This window comes from Myxocyprinus asiaticus, chromosome 34, assembly GCF_019703515.2.
Source record: "Myxocyprinus asiaticus isolate MX2 ecotype Aquarium Trade chromosome 34, UBuf_Myxa_2, whole genome shotgun sequence".
Lineage (NCBI taxonomy): Eukaryota > Metazoa > Chordata > Actinopteri > Cypriniformes > Catostomidae > Myxocyprinus > Myxocyprinus asiaticus.
The window spans coordinates 26885938-26911820 of record NC_059377.1 but is presented as its reverse complement, the minus strand read 5'-3'; the positions used below and the strand labels follow the sequence as shown (position 1 = coordinate 26911820).

The window sequence follows — 25883 nt, the reverse complement described above, 5'->3', positions numbered from 1 at the left end:
GAACCACTACATCTCCATTGTTAACATTTAAGTGAATCTGAATAGCTTTTTTTTTTATTAGATGTGGAGTTGGACACTAATGTTTTTCTTTACGGAAGGCAGAAGGCTACAATGGGTTCTAAACCCATTATTTGATTGGACTGAAAAAGAATAATTTTGAAACAAAAATAGATATGAAATGCAAAAAAACAAAAAACATAAGAAAACATTTATTTTCGAGATAACTGGATGCCACTTGCAGAAATTAAACAAAATAGTGAGGTCATGTGACAACAATATAGTATATTAATGATTTTAACTAGGCTTGCTAGTATATTTCTATATTTAGACCAATTTATTATTTTTATTTTCTATCTCTTTTATTACTGACACTTATTATTGGGTGCTATCGATTCTTTTACTTACCCTTTGTTTTTGTTTTTATTGCTGATTTATGTCTTTTGTGTATCACTTCAAATGAATCACTTTTTTAAAAAGTGAGATATAAATATTAATATGCCTGTATGTTACAATATGTGTCACACTGAACTAGCCACCCATTCGTCTGTAAGCCACACATTTTACAGTGGCTATTTACAAGTTTTTCTTTTGTTGCTTGGAACACCTCTGATCTACTTCAAGTCCTTTTCCCTCTACCAGTCTTTGCAGTACTTTCTCCCATATTTTACCTATTCGTATAATTGTTGTTTATAACTGCTATTTCTCAACAGTTCTTCATTCTGTAAGTTTCTGATGTGGATGTGATTTACCAAATGCTTATTGTGAGCTTATCGTCCGTCTTTACACAGAAGCCACATCTGCAGCTGCACAAATGTATTTACACAGCAACAATCACGGGAAACAATGTATCATGCGCTCAAATGTTATATTTGTGGAAAAAACACTGTGGGTTGTATTCATTCTGGTGCACAGCTGACAGTGTGCTGATTGTTAAGACAACGTTGTGCCGGTGAGGTTGTCATATATTAAATCCTGGAATCATTATACATGAATATGACGAAGTATTTTCATTCTTAAGTACCTACAATCAAACCTTTTGGTGAATGCGGTCCATTTTTAAAGTATCCCAAAAACGCAACCTGCGATTCTATGATTTTAACCAGCGATTGTGTTCTCAAATTAGCCAAATTTGCTGTGAAAGCATGACCCTGGCAACACATCAAGTGCTGCAGGCTGCTCTAAAACGAGAGAGCAAGTGTGTAGTGTGCGCTTGTGCGCTGTTTAAAAAAACTGTTTCTTACTTGATTGACAATATTTTCTCTCACATCTGCCCTATTTGTGTTCATTATGAGAAAATTATTCTAAAAGTATTGTAACAAAATTTCATAAAGTAACTGTATTCTGAATACAGGTGCTTGAAAACGTAATGGGCTGAATACAGTTACTTCATTTTTGTATTCTGAATACATAACACCATTACATGTATTCCATTACAGCCCAACCCTGTCAGCTCATGACATTCCAACTATTATCCAATTTTGTATTTTAAGTAAGAAAGTCATACAGGTTTGGGACAACATGAGGGTGAGTAAATGATGACAACATTTTCATTTTTGGGCAAACTATCCCTGATCACTATCAGTGATAATCATCGAGGTTGAATTAATCATTTAATCAATGAAGATTAAAAACATAAATACAACATTTCTGGTTGTGGGTACTGAAGTTGCCTTTCAATACAGTGAAGCAATGTAATCAGATCAGTTAAGAGTAGTTAAGTTTATTACTCTCTATGATAAAAGCCTGTTCCCGAGCTAAGCTTGACTGACCTATGCACATTGAAGGCGTTAATCTCTCGCACAGTGATATCACTATCCAGTATGCCCAGGAGGACGCCAACCTGTCTGATCAACATATCCTTCTGTCTGCGAGACACCTGGGTCACAGGAACTTCCAGGATCAGCTCCACCAAGTCTCGCTCAAAGGCATCTGACAAACAGAACAATGCAGAAAGAACAAGGATAGTAATAATTTTTTTCTCTTGTATACAGTAGTTTGTGTTAAAACACAGTAAGTGATAAAAACAGTGAGCATTGCAAGCACAAAAATATTTTAAAATTGAAAAAACACAAACATGCATATACACACACATATTATATATAAATATACACACATATACATATACACACACATATATATATATATATAAAATATACACACATATACATATACACACACACACACACACACACACACACACACACACACACACACACACGGAATAATGCACAGTATGCCGATCTTCATCGCAAACCCCCCAAAAAACTCAGGACCCTGATGCCAAGCGGACTTTAGCAGTTTCTAACTTCAGCTGCATATACTATGTGAAGTAATGTTATTTGAATTTTATTTTCATTTATTTTATGTGCATGTTTCACAGATATACTGACCTGCTCGAACCTCCACAATGCCTCTATCAGTACTGGTCTTTCCCTTACTGTCCGTCACAGTCAGTGTGAAAGTGTACTTCCCTTCCACCAGATTACCAAGAAAAAGCACTGCCTGATGGTCAGAGTTATTCAGGACATCCTGCAATAGAAAGAACCAGAGTGGGCATGAAAATGCCACATTTTAATGGTGTTCCAATGAGAATCTTAATGACTGTTGTGTTAACCAGTTAAGTATGGCTCCTTGTTTAGATTAAGTCACCAAACCTATTGAGGAAGACACCAGTCACATAAAGAAATGGCACCAAATTAACTGGTCCCAATTGTTCTACCACACAGTCTCTGATATGTACAAATAGTGTGACTGCCCTGAAGCAGTCACATTTAGCTCAATACAACAGAACTAGAACTGACCCCAGCTGCTGGGCTACTGTCTTCTCGGGTCCAGAGGAAGCTGATTCCACCATTATCATCTGATGATCTGGAACCATCCAGAACTGCTGTGCGGATGGGCAGAGTGATTGGAGGACTGGACAGAACCTTGGCGATGGGTGGCTGGTCATCCTCTGATTTGAAAAAGCAATGAGGAAATTTATTTACAGTATCACAGATAGATTGAAACAGAAAAGGATGATGGTTGGACTTTTCTTTTATTGTTACACATGTATTGCATAAGCAAGCCTGCTAACAAATTATTTGCATACTTTTATTTCAGAAACATAGAAACGCACATGCAGGCATACACAAACTCATTTACTTAGCTTTTTAAATCTGGATTTCCCATAGATTTCTATTGTTTTTAAATAAATACAAATAATATAATTTTGTTCCTAAACTTTCGCCAAGTACATAACAGTGTTTCCTGCACCACGCAGCAGCGATCCTGTTATGATGAAATAAAACCGAAGGGCTGAGTCGGTTTGGTAACGTGTGGTGAGTGTGTTATATTTACTAGGGGCAGGGCCGTAGCTAGTGGGGTGAAAGGTGGTAACGATTCTAGGGGCCCAAAGGTCCAGGGGGCCTAACAAATTCTAAACTGTATTTTTTTTAATAGGAAAGGGGCCCAGAGCAATTTACAGTCGGCGGGCCCAGATTACCTTGCTACGGCCCTGACTAGGGGTGTAACGGTTCTCAGTAAAAATCGCCACTCATAATGTGGTAGCATTTGCACTGAAGTTCATCTCAAGTTTAATGATGCATCTGAAGCATATGTTTTGGCAAAGCATCAAATTGACAAGCACAGTTACAACCTCCGCTAATGCACCTGAATAGCTCTGTAGATGGACACGCTCGGCCTGTGTTTTACATAGGTCAACTTTCAACAGAGAGAACAGTTCTGCGTGTGTTATTGTGTAGTTAAAAATGGCAAGTGGAGAAAACAAGCTGCAGATGGGTAAGCGCTATACACTTTATTCCCGCTCCGCACGTGTTGCCTCTCTCCCCGCTATAGACATGAGATGTGCAAAAAGCCTAATTTTCTGCACATACAAGTTGCAGGTGTGGTTATTTTAACATCAAAAACGTTAATGTGGTGCCTTTAGACTATAAAGTTTTTTTTTTCATCTAAATGTAGCTTTAGTAATCAGCATGTTACAAGCCTTTCATGATAAATGTAACAGATTTTGTTCTAATTTTGTGAAAATTAGATGTCATCATGGATGACAAGGAAAGCCTATTTATACTTATTAAGCAAATAGTATTTTAATGCTTCACTGTTATTATGTAAATTGTTTGTTTGTTGTTAAAAATTATCACTTTAAGGAAAATATAAAAATGGTCCATTCAGACTTTTACATTTTTATAAATGTTCTTTCAGGGGATACCCATGAACCATGAAAGTGTTTTCTTTTTTCTGTCAAAAGGCCTCCTGTGTCCCATATATAGGATCTATATAAAAAAATTTAAACACATAAACTGGACTGCTATCATTCAGCTTCAAAACGAACTGATGATCTTATCTTTTAATATTCATTTCCAGGTTTCCTCGGCTGATGAAATCTTGATGAAATATTTTAATCTTTTGGTAGAAAAAGTCCCCAATACTTTTGAAGTCTCTGGGCCCCCAATGTCCTCATCCCTGCCCAGGTTTGAAGAGACTATTTGGACTGTTTAGGAATATATATATATATATATATATATATATATAATTATAACTTAAATTATTTATTTATTTCAATGTATTTTCAACGATGAAATAAATAAATAAATAACTAAAACTTTGTAGATGACATCGCCCTGCTTGCTGAGGATGGGCACCATCTGCAGGAGCAAACACCAAGGTGGCCAAAGTTGGATTGCAGATTAGCGCTGAGAAGTCCAAGGTCATGCATGTTGGCGTTCGAGCCGCCGTGCCAAAAATCCGGGTCGATGGGCATGATCTCGAAGAGGTTGAAAGGTTCAGATACCTCGGCAGCGTCATTGGACGGGATGGAGGCACAGAGATAGATATAAAATGCCGGAATGCAAGGCCTCGGCAGTCTTCCAACAAATGTGCAACATATGGTTGTCTGCTTCCCTCTCGCTTAACATCAAGCTTCACCTATATGCATCCATCATCTTCCCGATGGTGACCTATGCCGCCGAAATGTGGACAATGTCGGCCAGTACTACCCGGAAGGTGAACATCTTTCACCAGCCTTGCCCGAGACGGATACTGCATATTTGATACCTTGACCACATTACCAACGAGGAGGTCCTACGATGAAGCAAGCTGCCAAGCATCAGTACAATCATTGCACACCATCGCCTACAACTAGTCGGACATGTTATCTGCATGGACGTCAGCCGCATCCCCAAGAAGGCGTTTCTATGGGTTCCACCTGGAGGATGGTGCGGTAGAGGCCGACCACGACAGGCCTGGCGCCGGACTTTCATCAATGACCTTAAAGCCCTCAATGTCTTCTGGGAGGAATTCGAAGACCTCGCCACTGATCGCACCCGCTGGAGAACTCTCGTCGCCCAATACGCTCCTTAGCGTGGGTGGAAAAGAAGAAGATTTATTTATTTATTTTTACAAAGTATTATTGCTGCCAACGTGGCAAGTTATATAAACTATTCAAAAAAAGATACATAATATCCTAGCCATATAACTACTGACACCATGTAAGCTACATATTATTATCTGGACCTTTGCTGGGAAGGAAATGTAGAGACCGGATCTCTTGAAACTTTGAGTACCCCTGCTTTACGGCATCCCTTCTCATATCCATTTTAACAGCAAGGTTATTATTCCTTCTATAATGATGTATAGCTCCCAAATGTTGAATATACTGTATGCTGAGTTGAGTTTGAAATGCACTTTATGTCGATGCATGTTGCGTAATAATGTAGGTATTAAGTTAAAAAGTTGATTTAGTAATTAGAGAATTGTTTTTTATTTTTTTGGGAGTATTGACTTCTTCCTTGCTGAGCAGCCTTTCAGGTTATGTCGATATAGGACTCGTTTTTACTGTGGATATAGATAATTGTCTACCTGTTTCCTCCAGCATCTTCACAAGGTCCTTTGCTGTTGTTCTGGGACTGATTTGCACTTTTCGCACCAAACTACGTTCATCTCTAGGGAGACAGAATGTGTCTCCTTCCTGAGCGGTATGATGGCTGCGTGGTCCCATGGTGTTTATACTTGCGTACTGTTGCTTGCACAGATGAACGTGGTACCTTCAGGCATTTGGAAATTGCTCCCATTTTTTTTCTGAGGTCTTGGCTGATTTCCCCATGTTGTCAAGCAAAGAGGCACTGTGTTTGAAGGGAGTCCTTAAAATACATCCACAGGTACACCTCCAATTGACTCCAATTTGCCTATCAAAAGCTAATTGGCTAATTGTCTGGAATTTTCCAAGCTGCTTAAAGGCACAGTTAACTTGTATATAAACTTCTGACCCACTGGAATTGTGATATAGTCAATTAAAAGTGAAACAATCTGTCTGTAAACAATTGTTGGAAAAATTACTCGTGTCATGCACAAAGTAGATGTCCTAAACAACTTGCCAAAACTATAGTTTGCTAATATGAAATCTGTGGAGTGGTTAGAAAATGAGTTTTAATAACTTCAGCCTAAGTGTATGTAAACTTCTGACTTCAACTGTATATATTTTATCTGAACATAGCAAATACCTAACTGTACCGAAACCGTGATACAAACTGAACCTAGAAAAATTGTAACCGTTATGCCCCTAATATTTACAGCACTCCAAATTCACTTTAATTGGCACAATTAACAAGTTACACAAATCTAAAATAACCCTATGACCCCAGAGGAGATGAGACCATGTCACCGTATTTGAAATAAGGCCCTTATTCAAAAGCCGTTGTTAACGCAACTTCACACAGAAAAGGCGGTCGCACACCGAATGAGAAGCGCCATGCCATGTCGGGCGGGTAAGACACGTCAAAGGTATCAAACACAGGGCACTTTGATGTGGTTAAGGTGGCAGTACACACAAGTTACCAAGATTTTTCCCTTTTTCAAAAATTAAAGTGACGTTGATGAGTTTGCAGGTTAATGTATGAAACTGGTGTAACTGCGCAAACTGAACGATTAGAAATGGCAACATTAATTATGCAATTTCTCAATCTGTAGCATTGAATAGTCTTCATTCAAGCTGTCAAACCACAAACTACATATTTGTAACTGAAAATACATTGTGTAGGCTCTATGAAAGATACATAAACACCACATATAATTCAGCGATGGCTAGAGTAAATAATCTATGTTCTTTGATAATAATTTGGGTCGAATTTAATGGAAAAACTATACAAGATGAGCTCCGGGGCGCGACAGAAATTTGAGTTGCCTCTGGAGTCGTAGATGGTCTCTGCCGACAGACGCCGAGCCACGGCGTGCATACATTCATAGAAAACAATTGTTACATAATTGTTATACAATTGTAATATACTGTATTTCTGTCATTTATTTTATGCAGTAATAATACCTATTATTATTGTTGTTATTAATCCAACCACTTCAAGAGCTGAATTCTGAAGGAAACACTGGTACATACACAAAAAGCTTTCTTGGATTTACACATATACACATACCTTCCCTGATAATGACAGAGACTGTGTCAGAATTCTCCAGATTCCTTTCATCCATCACAGTCAGCATGAAAATGTACTCGCCCTCCTGCAGACCGGTCACCGTGGCAACAGCAGTGTCTGCATTTTCAATTTTCACCCCCTCCAGTCCCCTGTGCCACCATCAAAAATATTAACTTTGAATCTACTATTAAATTAATAACATTACTAAGCCCCTATGCTTTAAAAAAAGGCATTAAATATAAAAAGTAGCTCCTGTATATTCAAAAAGATCCAGAACTATAAATATACATTATTAAGAAAGCTGATCACAGAGAGGGTGTTACTGACTTGGTCTTTGTCCAGTGATACGTGGCAATTTTTTGATCGTCGCTGCTCTTGCTGCCATCCAGCGTGGTACGATCAACAGGCAGCGTAAGTTCCTTGTCTGGGCCTGCATCTGCTACAGGGGGCTTGTTATTCTCTGGTGGGATTTCACACAAAGGGCACTCAGGCATAAACAGTAATTTACAGAGCAGATTTACCTTGAGTGCTCAGTATCTACAAAATACCTGGCTGGACAATAACAGTGACCTGAGCTGTGTCTTGCTGCCCAGACGAGTCAGTGACAGTCAGCTGAAAAGTGTAGTCGCCCTCCTGCATGGCAGAAAGCTGGAGAGTGGGCGTCCTCACGCCCTATAGAGAACAAACCAAAGGTATGCAGACTAATTCACTCACTGATTGATATAACTACATTTCCAGCTAAAATAAAACATAGAAATCACAATTTCCCTGCCAGTACACATCATATTCTATATAAAATAAGCTATCTATTTGTATAAGTGTAGTTGACGAATAACATGGACATGTTATGGATAAGATTTTAGGTTAAAATGTATATAAATGATAAGGGAGATTCGGTAACTGTTCATTGTTTAACTGTTAAAGGTACATTTATTCCATATTCCAGGTAGTTTCTCAATTGATATTAGGTCATAAACTGCATGTACAATAATTATACAGACATGAGAAAAATGTTAACAATAGTTTTAGATGAAGTATCATGTTACATTTCATTATTGTTTTCTATTAATGTACTTGTATTCTGTTAATATGATGTATAATGCAATATAATGTATTCTGTTTAATGTATTGTTAATGTACCTGCATTTCCACCACCTTGCCCTTACTCTCAGGGCTGAGTGACCACTCATAGGACAGATTCTCGTGGTCGTCAGTGCTTTGGTTGCCGTATAGTGTGATATAGTTGCGTGGCAGTGTGATCACTTGGTTGGGTCCAGCATTAGCTGTAGGCCTGTAGTCTGTGGCCTTGTTGACTAATAACATGGCTTGGGTTGAATTCTGAGCTCCATCTGAGTCAGTCACTGTGAGACTGTTAAGAGGCAAAAACTATAATAGTATAATCTTAAATAAAATTTTTTATTTAATTAGTTATATTTGTGGTACTCACATTACCAAACAGAATTGCTTCACTCTTTTCAAATAGGTTTCCTGAACAATACTTCTGTCTGCAACTGGTCGAACAAACAGATAGTCATACCCTAAACTATGACCATTTGTTAAGCTAATGTTGCTACTTCAGGGTACTAGGGATGTTCAAACAAAGAGAAAGGTCCCACTTTGATTTATGCATCTTTAACTACTATGTACTAACATTAAAATACATACAACACAATGTATTTATTGTGTAACTGTATGTTGTTCTGCCAAATTGTCATAAGATTCACATTTGCTGCTACTGAGGTTGAGGTACAGGTAGGTTTAGGAGTAGTACGGTTAGGATTAGGGGTTAAAGGCCCCAATATACTTCATATGAAATCGAAGAATGTACGGGTATGATGTCATTTAGAAAAAAACTAATCCAAAAAGAAGGTGTTTTTGCATTCGTTTCGGTGGATCGTTACAGCTCGCCTGGGCGAACTTTTAGGAAATGTTTAGGGTAAGGTTACCTTAGGATTAGGGGTAAGGTTAACAGTGTAACTACAGATGTAATTAAAGTCAGCATGAAATCAAAATGGACCCCATTTATTTTATTAATGCATGTTACTGGTCTTATCATCCATGCATATTTGTTATTTTATATAAAAAAAAATTTGATCTCGTAATCTTTAATCAAAATGTCATAATTTGCTCTTCCGGTGAAATGACTGACTCTTCACTGTTTTAACCCTGCCCCTTCAAGAGTCATGTACACAAACCTGCCCACAAAGCAGCTAATGCAGAGATGAAAAGGTGTATTTTTGGCTGTTTTCCTCCAAAAGTCCAGTTCCTTAACTCAAACTTCCTTGGTTACGGGCCCGTTAGTAATAATAGAGAATTTGCGGTTGTGTTCGAGACATTTCACGCTTGAATTGCTGAGGTGATCACTACTGAATACAACGCAACTCTGATGCCTCTGGAGTTTATTTATAGTTTTTTAATGTAGATATCTTTGGATGTACAGCACGAGTGAGTGTTTTTTCCTCCTTTAAATTTAGTATATTTTGATTCAAAACGTTGAAATGTTGTGATTTTTTACTTGTTTCTCAACGGCTACAGCCTCATTGTAAGCAAAGAGTATGATTTGCTTGTGCCTTTATGTTGTCAGTTTGATCATCAGTGTGTTGAGATCACTGCTCATGCCCACTTTTTCCAATCAACAACCAATGGATAAAATCAAGTACCGCCGTAAATTTTTTTCTTGTTCAATATGCCATTTCACTTGGACATATATCACAACACAAAAGGAAAGTTGGTTGCAACTTCCGTTTCATGCCGACTTTAAATGCATGTACTTTAAATGGAAGTTCAATGCAATAACACATACAGTATGTACATAATAAGTACATTGTATCAAATGCTTAAGTACATAGTAGTTAAAGACACCTAATACAAAGTGGGTCCAAGAGAAAAGTTTTGATAGCACAACAGTGTTTTTACTTGTTAGAGAAATCAACCTGTGAATGATCTGGCATAGGAGATGAAGTATTTTATAAATATTTTAACATAAAAAAAAATGTTTTAGTGTTGTTTATTTTTCAGGATCTTTAAACAGTTCTGAGAAAATGTGTCAGGTACACAGGTTCAAACAGAGTATGTCAGCCTGATATCTTGAGTTTCAAGTTTACAAAGACAGACTGGTTTGCCAAGTTTTGTGGTAGTTATCTGATGATTGTTTGAAGTTTTGTGGCTTCAACAAGAGGGTTGCAGGGAAAGCCTGAAGAGAAAAGATGATGAACAGACCATAATGTAACTGGAAAGATGGCCATTAAAACTTACCTGAAGGTGTAGTTACCAGGAACCAAATTGGTCAGGGTGAGAATAGCAGTATCACCTGAAGCCTTTTCTTCTCTAAGTGGTCCCTTCACCTCCTCCCAATGCCACAACACCACTTTATCATCATCAGTACTCTCTGTGAAACAGACAGGTCATTTATAACCCCATATATTTTATTTTAAAAAAATTAGTCACAGTAGAGAACAGAAGATTTTGCTAATCTTCCTATTGTTTTTTAGGTAAAACTTTGGTTCTGTTATACATTACTCAGGGTCAGAAATTTACCAGGCTCAGGGAAAAAAATGTCACAGAAAGTGACCAAAAGCCCCAGACGTTTAATGAGGGGCAAATAAATGCCCACTGTAGTGAATTCATCTGTTTTTTAACAATTATAATGTTTTAGACATAATACTCTATTCTAGGCCTTCATCTAGGTATGATTGTTGTGCATCTGTAGACACTGTGGTGAACTTTAGCTCTGATTGATTTAAATGTTTTTCACATAAATGGACAGCACGCTTTATCTTTCTAAAGGGGGCAAATATCGATTAAAAAAAGTATTAAAAAAAGTTTACTAAAAAGTTTTACAAAAAACTCGTGTATTAAATAAATTCAATGCACACAGACTGAAGTAGTTTAAGTCTTTGGTTCTTTTAATTGTGATGATTTTGGTTCACATTTAACAAAAACCCACCAATTCACTATCTCAAAAAATTAGAATATGGTGACATGCCAATCAGCTAATCAACTCAAAATACCTGCAAAGGTTTCCTGAGCCTTCAAAATGGTCTCTCAGTTTGGTTCACTAGGCTACACAATCATGGGGAAGACTGCTGATCTGACAGTTGTCCAGAAGACAATCATTGACAACCTTCACAAGGAGGGTAAGCCACAAACATTCATTGCCAAAGAAGCTGGCTGTTCACAGAGTGCTGTATCCAAGCATGTTAACAGAACGTTGAGTGGAAGGAAAAAGTGTGGAAGAAAAAGATGCACAACCAACCGAGAGAACCGCAGCCTTATGATTGTCAAGCAAAATCGAACAAGAATTTGGGTGAACTTCACAAGGAATGGACTGAGGCTGGGGTCAAGGCATCAAGAGCCACCACACACAGACATGTCAAGGAATTTGGCTACAGTTGTCATATTCCTCTTGTTAAGCCACTCCTGAACCACAGACAACGTCAAAGGCGTCTTACCTGGGCTAAGGAGAAGAAGAACTGGACTGTTGCCCAGTGTTCCAAAGTCCTCTTTTCAGATGAGAGCAAGTTTTGTATTTCATTTAGAAACCAAGGTCCTAGAGTCTGGAGGAAGGGTGGAGAAGCTCATAGCCCAAGTTGCTTGAAGTCCAGTGTTAAGTTTCCACAGTCTGTGATGATTTGGTGTGTAATGTCATCTGCTGGTGTTGGTCCATTGTGTTTTTTGAAAACCAAAGTCACTGCACCCGTTTACCAAGAAATTTTGGAGAACTTCATGCTTCCTTCTGCTGACCAGCTTTTTAAAGATGCTGATTTCATTTTCCAGCAGGATTTGGCACTTGCCCACACTGCCAAAAGCACCAAAAGTTGGTTAAATGACCATGGTGTTGGTGTGCTTGACTGGCCAGCAAACTCACCAGACCTGAACCCCATAGAGAATCTATGGGGTATTGTCAAGAGGAAAATGAGAAACAAGAGACCAAAAAATGCAGATGAGCTGAAGGCCACTGTCAAAGAAACCTGGGCTTCCATACCACCTCAGCAGTGCCACAAACTGATCACCTCCATGCCACGCCGAATTGAGGCAGTAATTAAAGCAAAAGGAGCCCCTACCAAGTATTGAGTACATATACAGTAAATTAACATACTTTCCAGAAGGCCAACAATTCACTAAAAATGTTTTTTTTTATTGGTCTTATGATGTATTCTAATTTTTTGAGATAGTGAATTGGTGGGTTTTTGTTAAATGTGAGCCAAAATCATCACAATTAAAAGAACCAAAGACTTAAACTACTTCAGTCTGTGTGTATTGAATTTATTTAATACACGAGTTTCACAATTTGAGTTGAATTACTGAAATAAATGAACTTTTCCACGACATTCTAATTTATTGAGATGCACCTGTACATTCCCTAACAAGAGCCATTTTAGTTCTGTCACTTTAATTTGTACTGCAACATGTATAACAAAAAGCAAGCATGATTTTCAAACTTTGATTTACAATGTAAGCGCATAAAATTGGTTTAACAAAAGACCAAATCTGATACGCACGGCTGCCATCAATCACAGTCGAGCTTGTTGGCAAAGAGATTTCCTGATACTTTGGAGAAACCATGGCAACAGGTGGCTTGTTTACTCTTGGCTCTACAGAGAGCAGAAAAACAGGTTTTTAACATATTTTTTGTGACATCTATATGATAGCAACAACTCTATACAGGCTATACAGAGTTCATCACAATTAGCAGGCAAATCATCACTAAAGTCAGTTACCTGGTTTGACAGTAACGTTGACGTATCCTTCCCCATGCACCCCATCACCATCCACTACCACCTCAAACTCATACAGACCCACTGTCAGCTAAAGGGGAAGGTTGTTTGGAATTTTAGGAACTTTTAGAACTCTCAGACAATGAAAGAGTGAAAGGTGAATTTTATTTACCTTACTGAGCTTGAGCGTCTTGCTGTGTTTACCCTCCATTTCTCCACTATAGTCTTTTGGATGTGTCCTCAAACGCCAATCAAAGTCATAGTTAGTCCCTAAAGAAATTAACAGAGACAGAGAATTAGAGAACATATTTTAACATCCAAAGTCATTTATTTAGGTGTCTTGCAATTACAAGCTGTTTTCGAATGGTCAGAAGTTATAACAAATAAAATTGATAGAAGTCAATTCACACATATGATATTTGTAATTAAAGTAATTTATTCAGAGAAACAGGGAAAAAATGAAGGGGCTTGAGCCACACTGTGCAACACAACATAGGGACGACATGTCTGTAAACCGAATGGGCGTCACATCAGGTGTTTCCAGTGTAGTCAACTTTGTTGATTATAATAGGAGTGATCTAGATTTGCCAGACTGAGATGTTGTTTTTGAAGTTATCAATTCTGGGTTCGTGACCAGCAAATTCTTTAGGCACCAGCTCCAGCACCCTGACAGTTAAAAAGGGGAATGAGATGAGCTTAATTAGAGCAGTACCTGAGCGGGGTGCTGGCACTACAAAAGCGTTCAGCTCCACCTCATTGCGCGGTAAAGTGACCTCTACGCTGTTGCCAGCAGACACGACCAGTTCCCGCACTGTTCCTCAAAACAAACACATTAAATAAAGGTTTCAATATATCACACACACATCTGCGTTGTAAAATAGCGTGGTTAGTGGAAAACAGCAGTATTATAACTAGATTTGTTTACTTAGTTTGTAAAAGACACTCACAAGAAAGGTGGTGAACAGTAAAACCAGTACATAACACTTAATTATTGAGAGTAGTATGTTGTACCAGCTGGTGTTGTTGGTGGAGTCACTGAATGGGTATCAGACGTGGATTGTGATGACTGATTACTGTTGTTAGATGCAGAATGATCCGTAGTGCCAGCTACCAATGTTGAATCATGCTCAGATGCTGAGAGATCCACCTGTTCTCCAGTGCTACTGGTGGACTGGCTCAGGGTTTTACCTGCTGTATGTACAGGAGTCAGACCTTTGGTTGTAGTCAACCATGCTGTGGGATGTATGGATTGGACCTCTGGAATGTCCTGTGAGGATGAAAATCTCAAGTTGGTTCAAAAGAGTTAGGCCAGAAACATACTTTATGCAAGTACACGAACGCAGACACAAGCAATTGGCCAAGGCGCTGCCAACACATGGCTGGGTTGAACATGTTTAGACTCATGTCAATTATAGCGCCCCTTGTGGCAACACTGAGGTTGCAACACACACCTGCGTTGCACTTTGAAGTGCAGTCAGACACATTTTTACGGTGGCCCAGGAGTGCACAACACATCCAAATTAGCAAAGCAAATAACACATGGAAATAAGACACAACACAAAAAAATTAAAGAAATATTCCAGGTTCAAGACAAGTTAAGCTCAATCGACAGCATTTGTGGCATTAGGTTCATTACCACAAAAAAAAAAAAAAACAAAAAAAAAAAACCAGGCTCTACCCCTGACTGCTTATTGTCCAAAGTCATTGTTTCAGACCTGCGCATTTAAATGGCCTGACAAGGGCATTCTATATTTAGGAATTACTTTTCCCCATCAGTTTAAGGATATTGTTAAAGTCAATCTTGACCCCCTATTGGAAAAAATTTCAGCAGACACAGCGAGATGGGCCACACTTTTCTTTCCCTTTGGGGCAAGGTCAATGTATTAAAAACGAACTGCATACCCAAAATTAATTATGTTTTAAGCTCCCTGCCTGTCTCTGTCCATTCAAAATATTTCAGTATATTTGACAAGATATGTAAACAGTTTTTGTGGAATGGGAAGAAGCCTCGAATGCGGCTAGGGAAACTGCAGCTCCCAGTTGTGAGGGGAGGACTAGGTCTCCCCAAGCTATCTCTGTATCATTATGCATTTGGTCTGAGGCACCTGGGACAGTGGATGTTACCTCCAGAGTGAGCTCTCCCATGGCTAGCCATGGAAAAATCTGTTTGCCCGCTTATACCATTTGAGTCCTTATTGATAACAAAACTACCATTACCAGTGCATAATCATCTGATTATTTCCCATCTCCAAACACTTTGGAAGAAGGTCTCTCGTATTTTCAGGGTTGACCCTTTTTTAAGCACTTCGTCTGCTATCTGGGCCAATCCAAAGTTGTTAATAGGTGGAATACCTGTGCGATGAAAGGAATGGGTTGATACAAATATCAATATTCTGGAAGATCTTTACGAGGATGATGCATTGATATCTTTTGAGAAACTTAAACAAAAATTCAGCTTGTCTAATGATCAGTTCTGGAGATATCTACAGATAAGACACATGCTCACAAGTATCTTTGGCTTTCGGATTTAGGGCAGATGGCAGCCCTAGAAAAACTCTCCTATAGTCTGCATGGGAGGATTGAGATTTATTTTGATAAATGGGGAACATTTTTGCAATTCTATAATACTCAGTAGTAGCAAGCATGTGGCGAGATGAAAATAATGGTCATGATAAACCATTAAGCCAAAACAAAACAAAATGAAACCACAACACAACGGGAATAAGCCACAACACAAGGAAATTAAGCCACAACACAACAAAATTAAACCACAACACAAAGAAATTAAACCACAACACAATGGAAATTAAGCCACAACACAACGGAAATTGCCACAAAAAAAAATATTAAACCACAACACATTGGAAATTAAGTCAAAACACAACGGAAATTAAGCCACAACACAACAGAAATGGTCACAACACAACGGAAATTAAGCTACAACACAACGGAAATTAAGCTACAACACAACGGAAATTGCCACAAAAAAAAAATATTAAACCACAACACATTGGAAATTAAGTCAAAACACAACGGAAATTAAGCCACAACACTGTGGAAATTAAGTCACAACACAACAGGAAATGAAGCCACAACACAACGGAAATTAAAGCCACAATACATCGGAAATGAAAGCCACAACACAACGGAAATGAAAGCCACAACACAACGGAAATTAAGCCACAACACAACGGAAATTAAGCCACAACATAACGGGAATAAGCCACAACACAACGGGAATAAGCCACAACACAACGAAAATAAAGCCACAACACAACGGAAACGAAGCCAAAACACTGCAGAAATTAAGTCACAACACAACAGGAAATGAAGCCACAACACAACGGAAATGAAGCCACAACACATCAGAAATTAAAGCCACAACACATCAGAAATTAAAGCCACAACACAACGGAAATAAGTCAAAACACAACGGAAATTAAGCCACAACAAAACGGTAATAAGCCACAACACATCAGAAATTAAACTACAACACAACGGGAATAAGCCACAACACAACGGAAATTAAACCACAACACAACGGGTATAAGCCACAACACATCAGGAATAAGCCACAACACATCGGAAATTACACCACAACACAACGGGAATAAGCCACAACACAACGGGAATAAGCCACAACACAATAAAATTAAGACACAACAGAAAATTAAGTCACAACACAACAGAAAATGAAGCCACAACACAACGGAAAACGAAGCCACAACACAACGGAAACGAAGCCACAACACAACGGAAACGAAGCCACAACACTGCGGAAACGAAGCCACAACACAACGGAAATGAAGCCACAACACAACGGAAATGAAGCCACAACACAACGGAAATGAAGCCACAACATAACGAAATTAAAGCCGCAACACATCAGAAATTAAACCACAACACAACGGGAATAAGCCACAACACATCGGAAATTAAACCACAACACAACGGAAATATGTCAAAACACAACGGAAATTAAGCCACAACAAAATGGTAATAAGCCACAACAAAATGGTAATAAGCCACAACACATCAGAAATTAAACCACAACACAACATGAATAAGCCACAACACAACGGGAATAAGCCACAACACAACGGGAATAAGCCACAACACAACGGGAATAAGCCACAACACATCGGAAATTAAGCCACAACACAACGAAATTAAGCCACAACACAACGGGAATAAGCCACAACACATCAGAAATTAAACCACAACACAACGGGAATAAGCCACAACACATCGGAAATTAAACCACAACACAACAGGAATAAGCCACAACACAACAGGAATAAGCCACAACACAACGGGAATAAGCCACAACACAACGGGAATAAGCCACAACACATCGGAAATTAAGCCACAACACAACGTGAATAAGCCACAACAGAAAATTAAGTCACAACACAACAGAAAATGAAGCCACAACACAACGGAAATGAAGCCACAACACAACGGAAATGAAGCCGCAACACAACGGAAAATGAAGCCGCAACACAACGGAAAATGAAGCCGCAACACAACGGAAAATGAAGCCGCAACACAACGGAAAATGAAGCCGCAACACAACGGAAAATGAAGCCGCAACACAACCGAAAGTGAAGCCGCAACACAACCGAAAGTAAGCCACAACACAACAAAATTATCAGAAAATAAATATTTATAAAAATGCTATACCTTTTTTTTTTTTTTTTTACCTGAAGTGCTCTGGACAATGGTTACCTGGTTGGGTTTCTAACAGAACTTTCATTTCACATATCAATATTTCCAAAGGTATCAAATCAATTTATATTCAAAAGGACATTTGTAGCATAGAACATGACTCTTCTGTTTAGATTTTCACTATGGAAACTTGTTACGCATTGACCGGGGAACTTCTCTTGTGAGTGACTTGCAGTGGGACAAGCAGCTCTCTGCTTCTTCCGACCAGACTCATGATCTTGCATGCAGAGTCAGACCGCCACACACCTTAAAATAATGTTTAAATAATCTATATATATTTTCAGTTCCTTTTGTTGTGTGGTGGCTTAATTTTGTTGTGTTGTGATTATTTCTGTTGTGTTTTCAGCATTTATTTGCTTTGCTAATTTGGTTGTGTTGTTTACCTCTGCGCCACCATACATTTTGGATCACAAAGTTTCGGCAAACTACCTTACTATTGCTGCAGAATACAGTATGCATACTGTGCACAATATGCACATTTTCTGTATGCAAATTGTCAATTTTCCCTTAAATTAAACAAGCAATGTTATAAGGTCATGTGACAAATGTAGTAGGTAATGTTGCATACAATTTTTTAGAACAGTTATCATTGATTAATGCCTATTTTTTACTAACTATTTTTTAAAAGTGGGCAGTACACAGTATATACTGTGCAGTATTCAGTAAATAAGCTAGTATTCCATTCTGAACACAGCCAATGCCTTGCACTACTTAAGTCTTTTCAGAAGAAATATGGTTTCCTGTGTAGCTTACATGCTCTGCCTCCCGAATGACTCTGACATCCTGAACGTGGCGTGCTTTCCTCCTCCTGTGCATGCTCTTGTTCAGCAGCTGCAAAAGCCCCAGAGATTCTATATCAGGCTGTGGGAGCGAGGTGATGGAGCAGCCCTCCGATCGACCACAGGCCAGTAACACACAGCGGCCACCGAGGCTCCACACAGCACCGCAGGAAGGCTTCAGACAGCAGGATTCCCAGCACCGAGGCCCTCCCTGGTCCATCGCCAGTGGCTGCCAGCCCAGACCAATAACGCTGCTCCAATGGATGCCCAGCACACCTCCTGTTACTTTGCAAATGCTTGATGAAACCCCTGAGAGTAGAACACACAAGGGCAAAAGAAAAGTCAAAAAAGGGAAAAGAGAATATACAGTCAGAAGTTTACATACACCTTAGCCAAACATATTTAAACTCAGTTTTTCACAATTCATGACATTTAATCATAGAAAACATTCCCTGTCTTAGGTCAGTTAGGATCACTACTTTATATTAAGAATGTGAAATGTCAGAATAATAGTAGAGAGAATGATTTATTTCAGCATTTATTTCTTTCATCACATTCCCAGTGGTTCAAAAGTATAAATACACTTTGTTAGTATTTGGCAGCATTGCCTTTAAATTGTTTAACTTGGGTCAAACATTTGGGTAGCCTTCCACAAGCTTCTCACAATAAGTTGCTGGAATTTTGGCCCATTCCTCCAGACAGAACTGGTGATACTGAGTCAGGTTTGTAGGCCTCCTTGCTCGCACACGCTTTTTCAGTTCTGCCCACAAATTGACTATCGTACAATGCTCTCTAATAACTTAACTTTGTTGTCCTTAAACCATTTTGCCACAACTTTGGAGGTATGCTTGGGGTCATTGTCCATTTGGAAGACCCATTTGCGACCGAGCTTTAACCTCCTGGCTGATGTCTTGAGATGTTGCTTCAATATATACACATAATTGTCCTTTTGATGCCATCTATTTTGTGAAGTGCACCAGTCCCTCCTGCAGCAAATCACCCCCAAAACATGATGCTGCCACCCCAATGCTTCACGGTTGGGATGATGTTCTTTGGCTTGCAAGCCTCACCCTTTTTTCTGCAAACATAACGATGGTCATTAAGGCCAAATAGTTAAAATTTTGTTTCATCAGACTAGGGTTGCAACGGTATGAGATTTCACAGTACGATAACCGTCTCAGAAAATATCATGGTTTCACGGAATCACGGTATATGGTATAACACAATTATTATTATAAGTTACAATGACCCTTAAAGGAGTGAAAACTTCAGTGCTTTTTATTATTATTTTTTGGGTTGAACAAATGCTTTATTATAATTTAAACTTGAAACCATTTATTTTAATGGAAGTATGTGTAAAAAAAAAAAAGTCTCCCTTTTGAAAACAAATAAAATAAATTGAATAAATAAGAAAGCTAACAGAATTTTAATAAAAAACGAATTATAAACATGATAAAAAAAATAGCATGTAACTATAACATGTTATATTACTAAAACATGTTAGTTTACATGTTAGCATAGAATGTTAAATTAACTATTAAATGAAAAATTACGTCAGCTGTGTGAGCTTTAAAGTTATGTCCTATGATTATTAATAATTAATATATACTGTAAGTGCGCAACAGCACAGCCAGACTGCTCCTGTCTGTACCTTTAACTCAGTGGTTCTCAACTGGTTTTGCTTCAGGACCCAGATTTTACATTGGAAGAAAGTGGCGACACAATATAGTAAAAACGTAACCTGTATTTAATGTATCCTGGGTCACATTTCTTTTTATATTGCATAGTTTTGTTCATGGTTTTCAAGTACAAGGACATGCATCAAGTAACATTATTTTTGTTGCTGACGTCAACAACAAATGCAACAGGAAGTTTTCTCTCCCCCCTTTTAAAAACTGAAGAGCATATTTACTTATGAGTTTTCTCCTTGTTTCCTAATTTCAAACATAATTCAAACAGAACATAGATATTACACAGACTCCTCATTATCATGGTTAGGTCAGTGTAGCTAGTCTTAAATAATAGTAATAATAATAACAAATTATAGTATTTATGAAAAAATAAGTACAAGCTGAAACACATCTTGAAACTTTAACTACAACTGCCACTGTTGAAATAAAAGGAGGTCTAATAGATTCTACCTTTAGATTATTTCATATGAAACTATAATGTTTTGTCAAAATATAACAGTTACTTTTACTCATGTAAAATCGTGAAACAATTTTGTAAAGGTGATGATGTGTAATGATTTTATTTTATTTTTTGGCGCATAGCACAGTGTTGCTCTTTTCCTCCTCAGTGCTGTCTGGCATGTCGGGGCTGCCTACTGTTTGAGAGGTTCGACTTGTTTTCCTCCGTAATGATTTAAACTAGAAAAGTCTCCCAAGAACTGAAATTGGTCACATCAGTTTTGAGGTCTGCACTCCACAATATCGAGGGAAGCCCTGTTGTTGCATGCGCGCGTCAGAGTGGAGAGCAGATCATGATCGTGAGCTGTTTCCATCTCACTTGTGCGAAAGTGCAGATGAAAAACCTTTAGCTGATTGCGAGATTATCATTAAGTCTGCCTCGGCAGTCCTAAATAGGCTATCACTTGGACGGCTGCCGAAATATCTTCAATGTGAGAACCGTGGCATTGTTCTTTCCCTGCTGACCACAACCCAGTCTGAATAGACCTGCGACCTACCAGTTGAGAAACACTGCTTTAACTCACATACACACTCACTTATGTCAGACCCCCTCGCTTCTCTCTTACATTTTCTCCGCTGCGTGTATGGGGGGCAAGTTGACAAATCTGACAGGCAGTCGAGGAGGAAAGGATATGTGCATGCGCTGGTGAGATTCTCCATCCGGTTGCATTTTTTTTCTCAATACCGTAGATAAGCAAATGTACATGGTATGATAACCGTCAATTTTCATACCGTGGTATACCACTGCAACCCTACATCAGACCAGAGGACATTTCTCCAAAAAGTAAGATCTTTGTTCCCATATGCACTTGCAAACTATAGTCTGGCTTTTTTATGGCTGTTTTGGAGCAGTGGCTTCTTCCTTGCCGACCAGCCTTTCAGGTTATGTCGATATAGGACTCGTTTTACTGTAGATATAGATACTTGTCTACCTGTTTCCTCCAGCATCTTCACAAGTTCCTTTGCTGTTGTTCTGGGACTGATTTGCACTTTTCGCACCAAACTACGTTCATCTCTAGGAGACAGAATGCATCTCCTTCCTGAGCAGTATGACGGCTGCGTAGTCCCATGGTGTTTATACTTGCGTACTATTGTTTGTAAAGATGCACATAGTACCTTCAGGCGTTTGGAAATTGCTCCCAAGGATGAACCAGATTTGTGGAGGTCCACAATTTTTTTGGCTGATTTCTTTTGATTTTCCCATGATGACAAGCAAAGAGGCACTGAGTTTGACGGTAGGCCTTAAAATACATCCACAGGTACACCTCCAATTCAGTACACCTCCTATGAGAAGCTAATTGGCTAATTGTCTAAAGGATTGACATCATTTTCAGAAATGTTCCAAGCTGCTTAAAAGGCAAAGTTAACTTAGTGTATGTAAACTTCTGACCCACTGGAACTGTGATATAGTCAATTAAAAGTGAAACAATCTGTCTGTAAACAATTGTTAAAAAAATTACTCGTGTCATGCACAAAGTAGATGTCCTAAATAACTTGCCAAAACTATAGTTTGCTAATATGAAATCTGTGGAGTGGTTAAAATTTGTTTTAATGACTTCAACCTAAGAGTATGTAAACTTCTGACTTCAACTGTATATACTAACACAATATGCACAGTTAAGGCATACATTGCCAATACCAAAGCCATGGCATTGTGGTATCGACACTTTTGGTCATAATACATACTATAATCAACTTGATATTTGCATGCAAGCTCGGTGATGCAACTGTGCTTGTGAACAGACAAATTAACTTTTTGATAAAAATAAAAAAAACATCTTGGCAAGGTATTCATGTAAACACCTGTTTAAGTGAATGAAAACAAATGTGATACGTGTCAATATATTGGATCTACACATTAGGACTCGAAGTGTAAATGCAGCCTAATATACCTCCCACTCTCTATTCCGTTGTTAAAACTAATCAAACAACCATATTGACAAGACAGAGAAAACTACTTCCTGAACTTGACTCACTGACTGTTTAAACAATTACTAGGAAATACTTGAGGAAATGTTTTCTTGAGAAATATTTTAAGGCTATATGCTATTGTTTTAATTTAAGTTGTTAATATTTCTATTATCACTTAACTTCTGAAATAACACATCATAAGAATCATGATATTTCACTGGTATTGGTATCGACTAATAAAATGTTTGTATCGTGACAACTCTACAGCCTATGCATGCAGACTCACGTCTTGAATGACAGAACGCAAGGCTGTTTACCATACAGGTCACTAACACATTAACTTGAGCCTACAGTCCCTCGTTAGGAAAACAGGATGTTGGAGTCCAGTTAGAAATCCACCCCCTTCCCTTCATAGACACAGTTTTGTCTCTGCAGACTGTTTCGATAACAACAGAGGTACTAGCTTATTATGGGATAGCAGTGAAACTTGAACTGCACGACACAGTTGGAGGCCCCATATAGCCCCACACACTATTTAGGCCTGTTTTGTGATTTTACCCTTTTGTGAAAATGAAAACAAAGAACCCATTATGCTTCCCTCATTGTAGAACCCCAAACCAGTGCCATCACTCACGAGTGTAACAAGTCCACATTACACACACTCGCACATACAAAATTCCCATACCATCCCTAAAGATCAATCTTGTAATAGAGATTTTTTTTCTCTCAATGAGTTTAAAAAAAGGTTACTATTAAAACAACACAACTGACACGGGCTAACAAAAGAATACCTTTCTCAGTATTTGTGCAACACAAACATGGAGAAGCAATAATAATTATTTAATTAATATTCATAATTATAATTGTAGCCCTGCACACATTTAAAGAATCAGTTTCTTGACTTTTGTCGAGTTGATACATATTTTATACAACTAACTGCATACTAGGCATAGGGCTGGATGTTGATACAGATTTCCCGATTCAATTCCGATTCACAAGCTCTTGATTTGATTCATATGGGTATATTTCAGTTATAATGTCCCTTTTGCTTACATTTGAAAGTCCAAAAAAGAGAGGAAGCTCGCACACAAGGTGTAGAAAAAGTCATAAAAAATCTTTTTTTGTTTATCGAGAGGCCAAAAAGTGCAAAAGTGCTCAGTACAAAGACAAAACTTTTCGATTTACATCGTCATCAGTGTCCCGTTAACATACGCTTGCATATGAAATAAATTCTCTCCCAGCTAATGCTGTTAATTGTACAGGGGACATCTAACTAGGTACATTATGAAAATATTAATTTTACTAATGATATTTTATTCATTTCTAATCATTATGGTCACATTTTGGCTTTTTAAAAATGAACAAATCCATGTACTCAATCAATAAATAAGATATTATATATCATATATTATTTTTGTGACATGTTTATCGTTTACTTGAATAATTTGTATTATTTACAAGTATTTGTTGAACACACACTAAAAACTGGCACTGTCTCTTTAACAAAACCGGCATTTCTGTAAAGAGCATCTGTAAAGAGCGCCTGTTAACTAGAAAAGACTTGAATGGCTTTATCGTATCTGTGCTATGCATGATTATTATTAAAAGTTACATTTTTTTTGTTTTTGATTAACAACTGAATGTAGAGAACAGAAAGGGTATTAAAAGAGAGATTATTCAATGACAAATGGGTCACGTGGATCTCGTCTTTGGACACATATTACACGGAACAACTTTTACTCTCAATGTGCAGTGAACGGATCTCGCTGCTGAATACTCCAATTTTGGGATTTAAGAATCGATTTCAAGATCGTTCAAAGAAGATTGTGATGCAATGGAAAATCAATATTTTTACCCACCCATAACTAGATGTGTCAATGACAAGATCATATTTCTCCTCAACTAGCGTCGAGACAAATAAAAAAATAAATATCGCATTTCCACGAACAACAAGCACTGATTTGCACAGAACATGAAAAAAGAAGAAAAAGAGACAAAAATATGGATGAGACAGTGCCTTTTTTAGCTTTCTGCATTCCAACGCATTGCTCTCTTCTTGTGCTCTTTCATTCACTCGCAATTTCATTTGCTGTTGCTTGTTGATGCTCACTCATTTGTTGGGACAGTGCATACACCTCACTACTGGTCAGCCAGATGTTAAACCAGATTGAGATGCAAGCTAACTACAAGTAGAAGCGGCATTTTGTTGCAAACTACTCAGAGACTTAAGACATCAAAGTGCCAGTCTTGCAGAGATCCCTTAGCTTAAGCTAGAAGAACCGCTTACCGGTGACAGAGCAGAGGAAATACAGACAGCCCAGGTACAGGGAGGGACCAGACTGCACTGGCCATTTCCAGGGGAAGGAGTTCCACATGTGCATTCTCAGCTCTGCATTTGGCATCTTCCAACTAAGAGCAAGGACCTTAGAAATAGGATACCAAACTCATACAGCCAATTCATGTGACCAAGCGCAAACACAAACATGAATAGAAACAACATACATTGTTTAAATATGACAGTCTAACAAATATATATTTAAACAAATATAAATAATGAAAAATAATGTTACTTTTAATATCACAGATTGTTTGAATGTACCTTTCCCCAATCACAGTACAGAAAGCATAGTGATAGTGGGAGTAAAATGGACTGAGATGTGAGCAGACAGATGAAGAGTCGTCAACACAAACACCTCCTGAGCCAACAGCAGCATGGCACCGCGAGACTGTGTGAATACTGAAAAATTAACCATAATTCTGTTATTAATGGGGTGGGAGATTTATGACACAAACATGCAAAACTCATCTCAGTTATGTTATCAAAATCAAATATGTGTTCTGATCTAATCCTTGCATGTGTATACATTGACACACTACCATTAATGATTTACTAATCCTTTCAATATACTGCCATCTCAGACGCACAATACCGAAACATTATACAGAAGTCATGACAATGAGATAATGCCACTTTTTTTTTTTTTTTTTTTTGAAAGAAACAATCAAATACAATAACCAAAACTAGGTAGATTTAAAAGTAAGGCTAAATGCAAGCAAACCAAAAGTGTAGTTCTCATCATAGCACATGACTTGTGATTAAATGAAACTGTTAAGCTAAAGCAGAGACGCATAGTA

The 25883-nt window shown here is 38.1% G+C and overlaps 1 protein-coding gene across 5 annotated transcripts in view; it reads right to left on the bottom strand.

Annotated features, from left to right (window-relative positions):
- kiaa0319l (KIAA0319-like ortholog) overlaps positions 1 to 25883 on the bottom strand; it is a 41628-nt gene that overhangs the window by 13209 nt on the left and 2536 nt on the right. For 2 of the 5 annotated variants that reach the window (XM_051671395.1, XM_051671390.1), the window contains exons 2-17: positions 25348 to 25485; positions 25036 to 25171; positions 18623 to 18957; positions 14153 to 14408; positions 13854 to 13958; positions 13314 to 13411; positions 13145 to 13232; positions 12926 to 13018; positions 10680 to 10812; positions 8565 to 8793; positions 7973 to 8096; positions 7752 to 7884; positions 7425 to 7573; positions 2802 to 2953; positions 2391 to 2529; positions 1770 to 1929 (exon numbers count right to left, since the gene is read on the bottom strand). In XM_051671395.1, the coding sequence (XP_051527355.1) occupies positions 1770 to 1929; positions 2391 to 2529; positions 2802 to 2953; positions 7425 to 7573; positions 7752 to 7884; positions 7973 to 8096; positions 8565 to 8793; positions 10680 to 10812; positions 12926 to 13018; positions 13145 to 13232; positions 13314 to 13411; positions 13854 to 13958; positions 14153 to 14408; positions 18623 to 18957; positions 25036 to 25150 (2309 nt within the window). In that variant the 5' untranslated portion in view covers positions 25151 to 25171; positions 25348 to 25485. Of the gene's footprint in view, positions 1 to 1769; positions 1930 to 2390; positions 2530 to 2801; positions 2954 to 7424; positions 7574 to 7751; positions 7885 to 7972; positions 8097 to 8564; positions 8794 to 10679; positions 10813 to 12925; positions 13019 to 13144; positions 13233 to 13313; positions 13412 to 13853; positions 13959 to 14152; positions 14409 to 18622; positions 18958 to 25035; positions 25298 to 25347; positions 25486 to 25883 lie in introns of those variants that run through there. The other 3 variants (XM_051671394.1, XM_051671392.1, XM_051671393.1) reach the window with 3 other exon arrangements.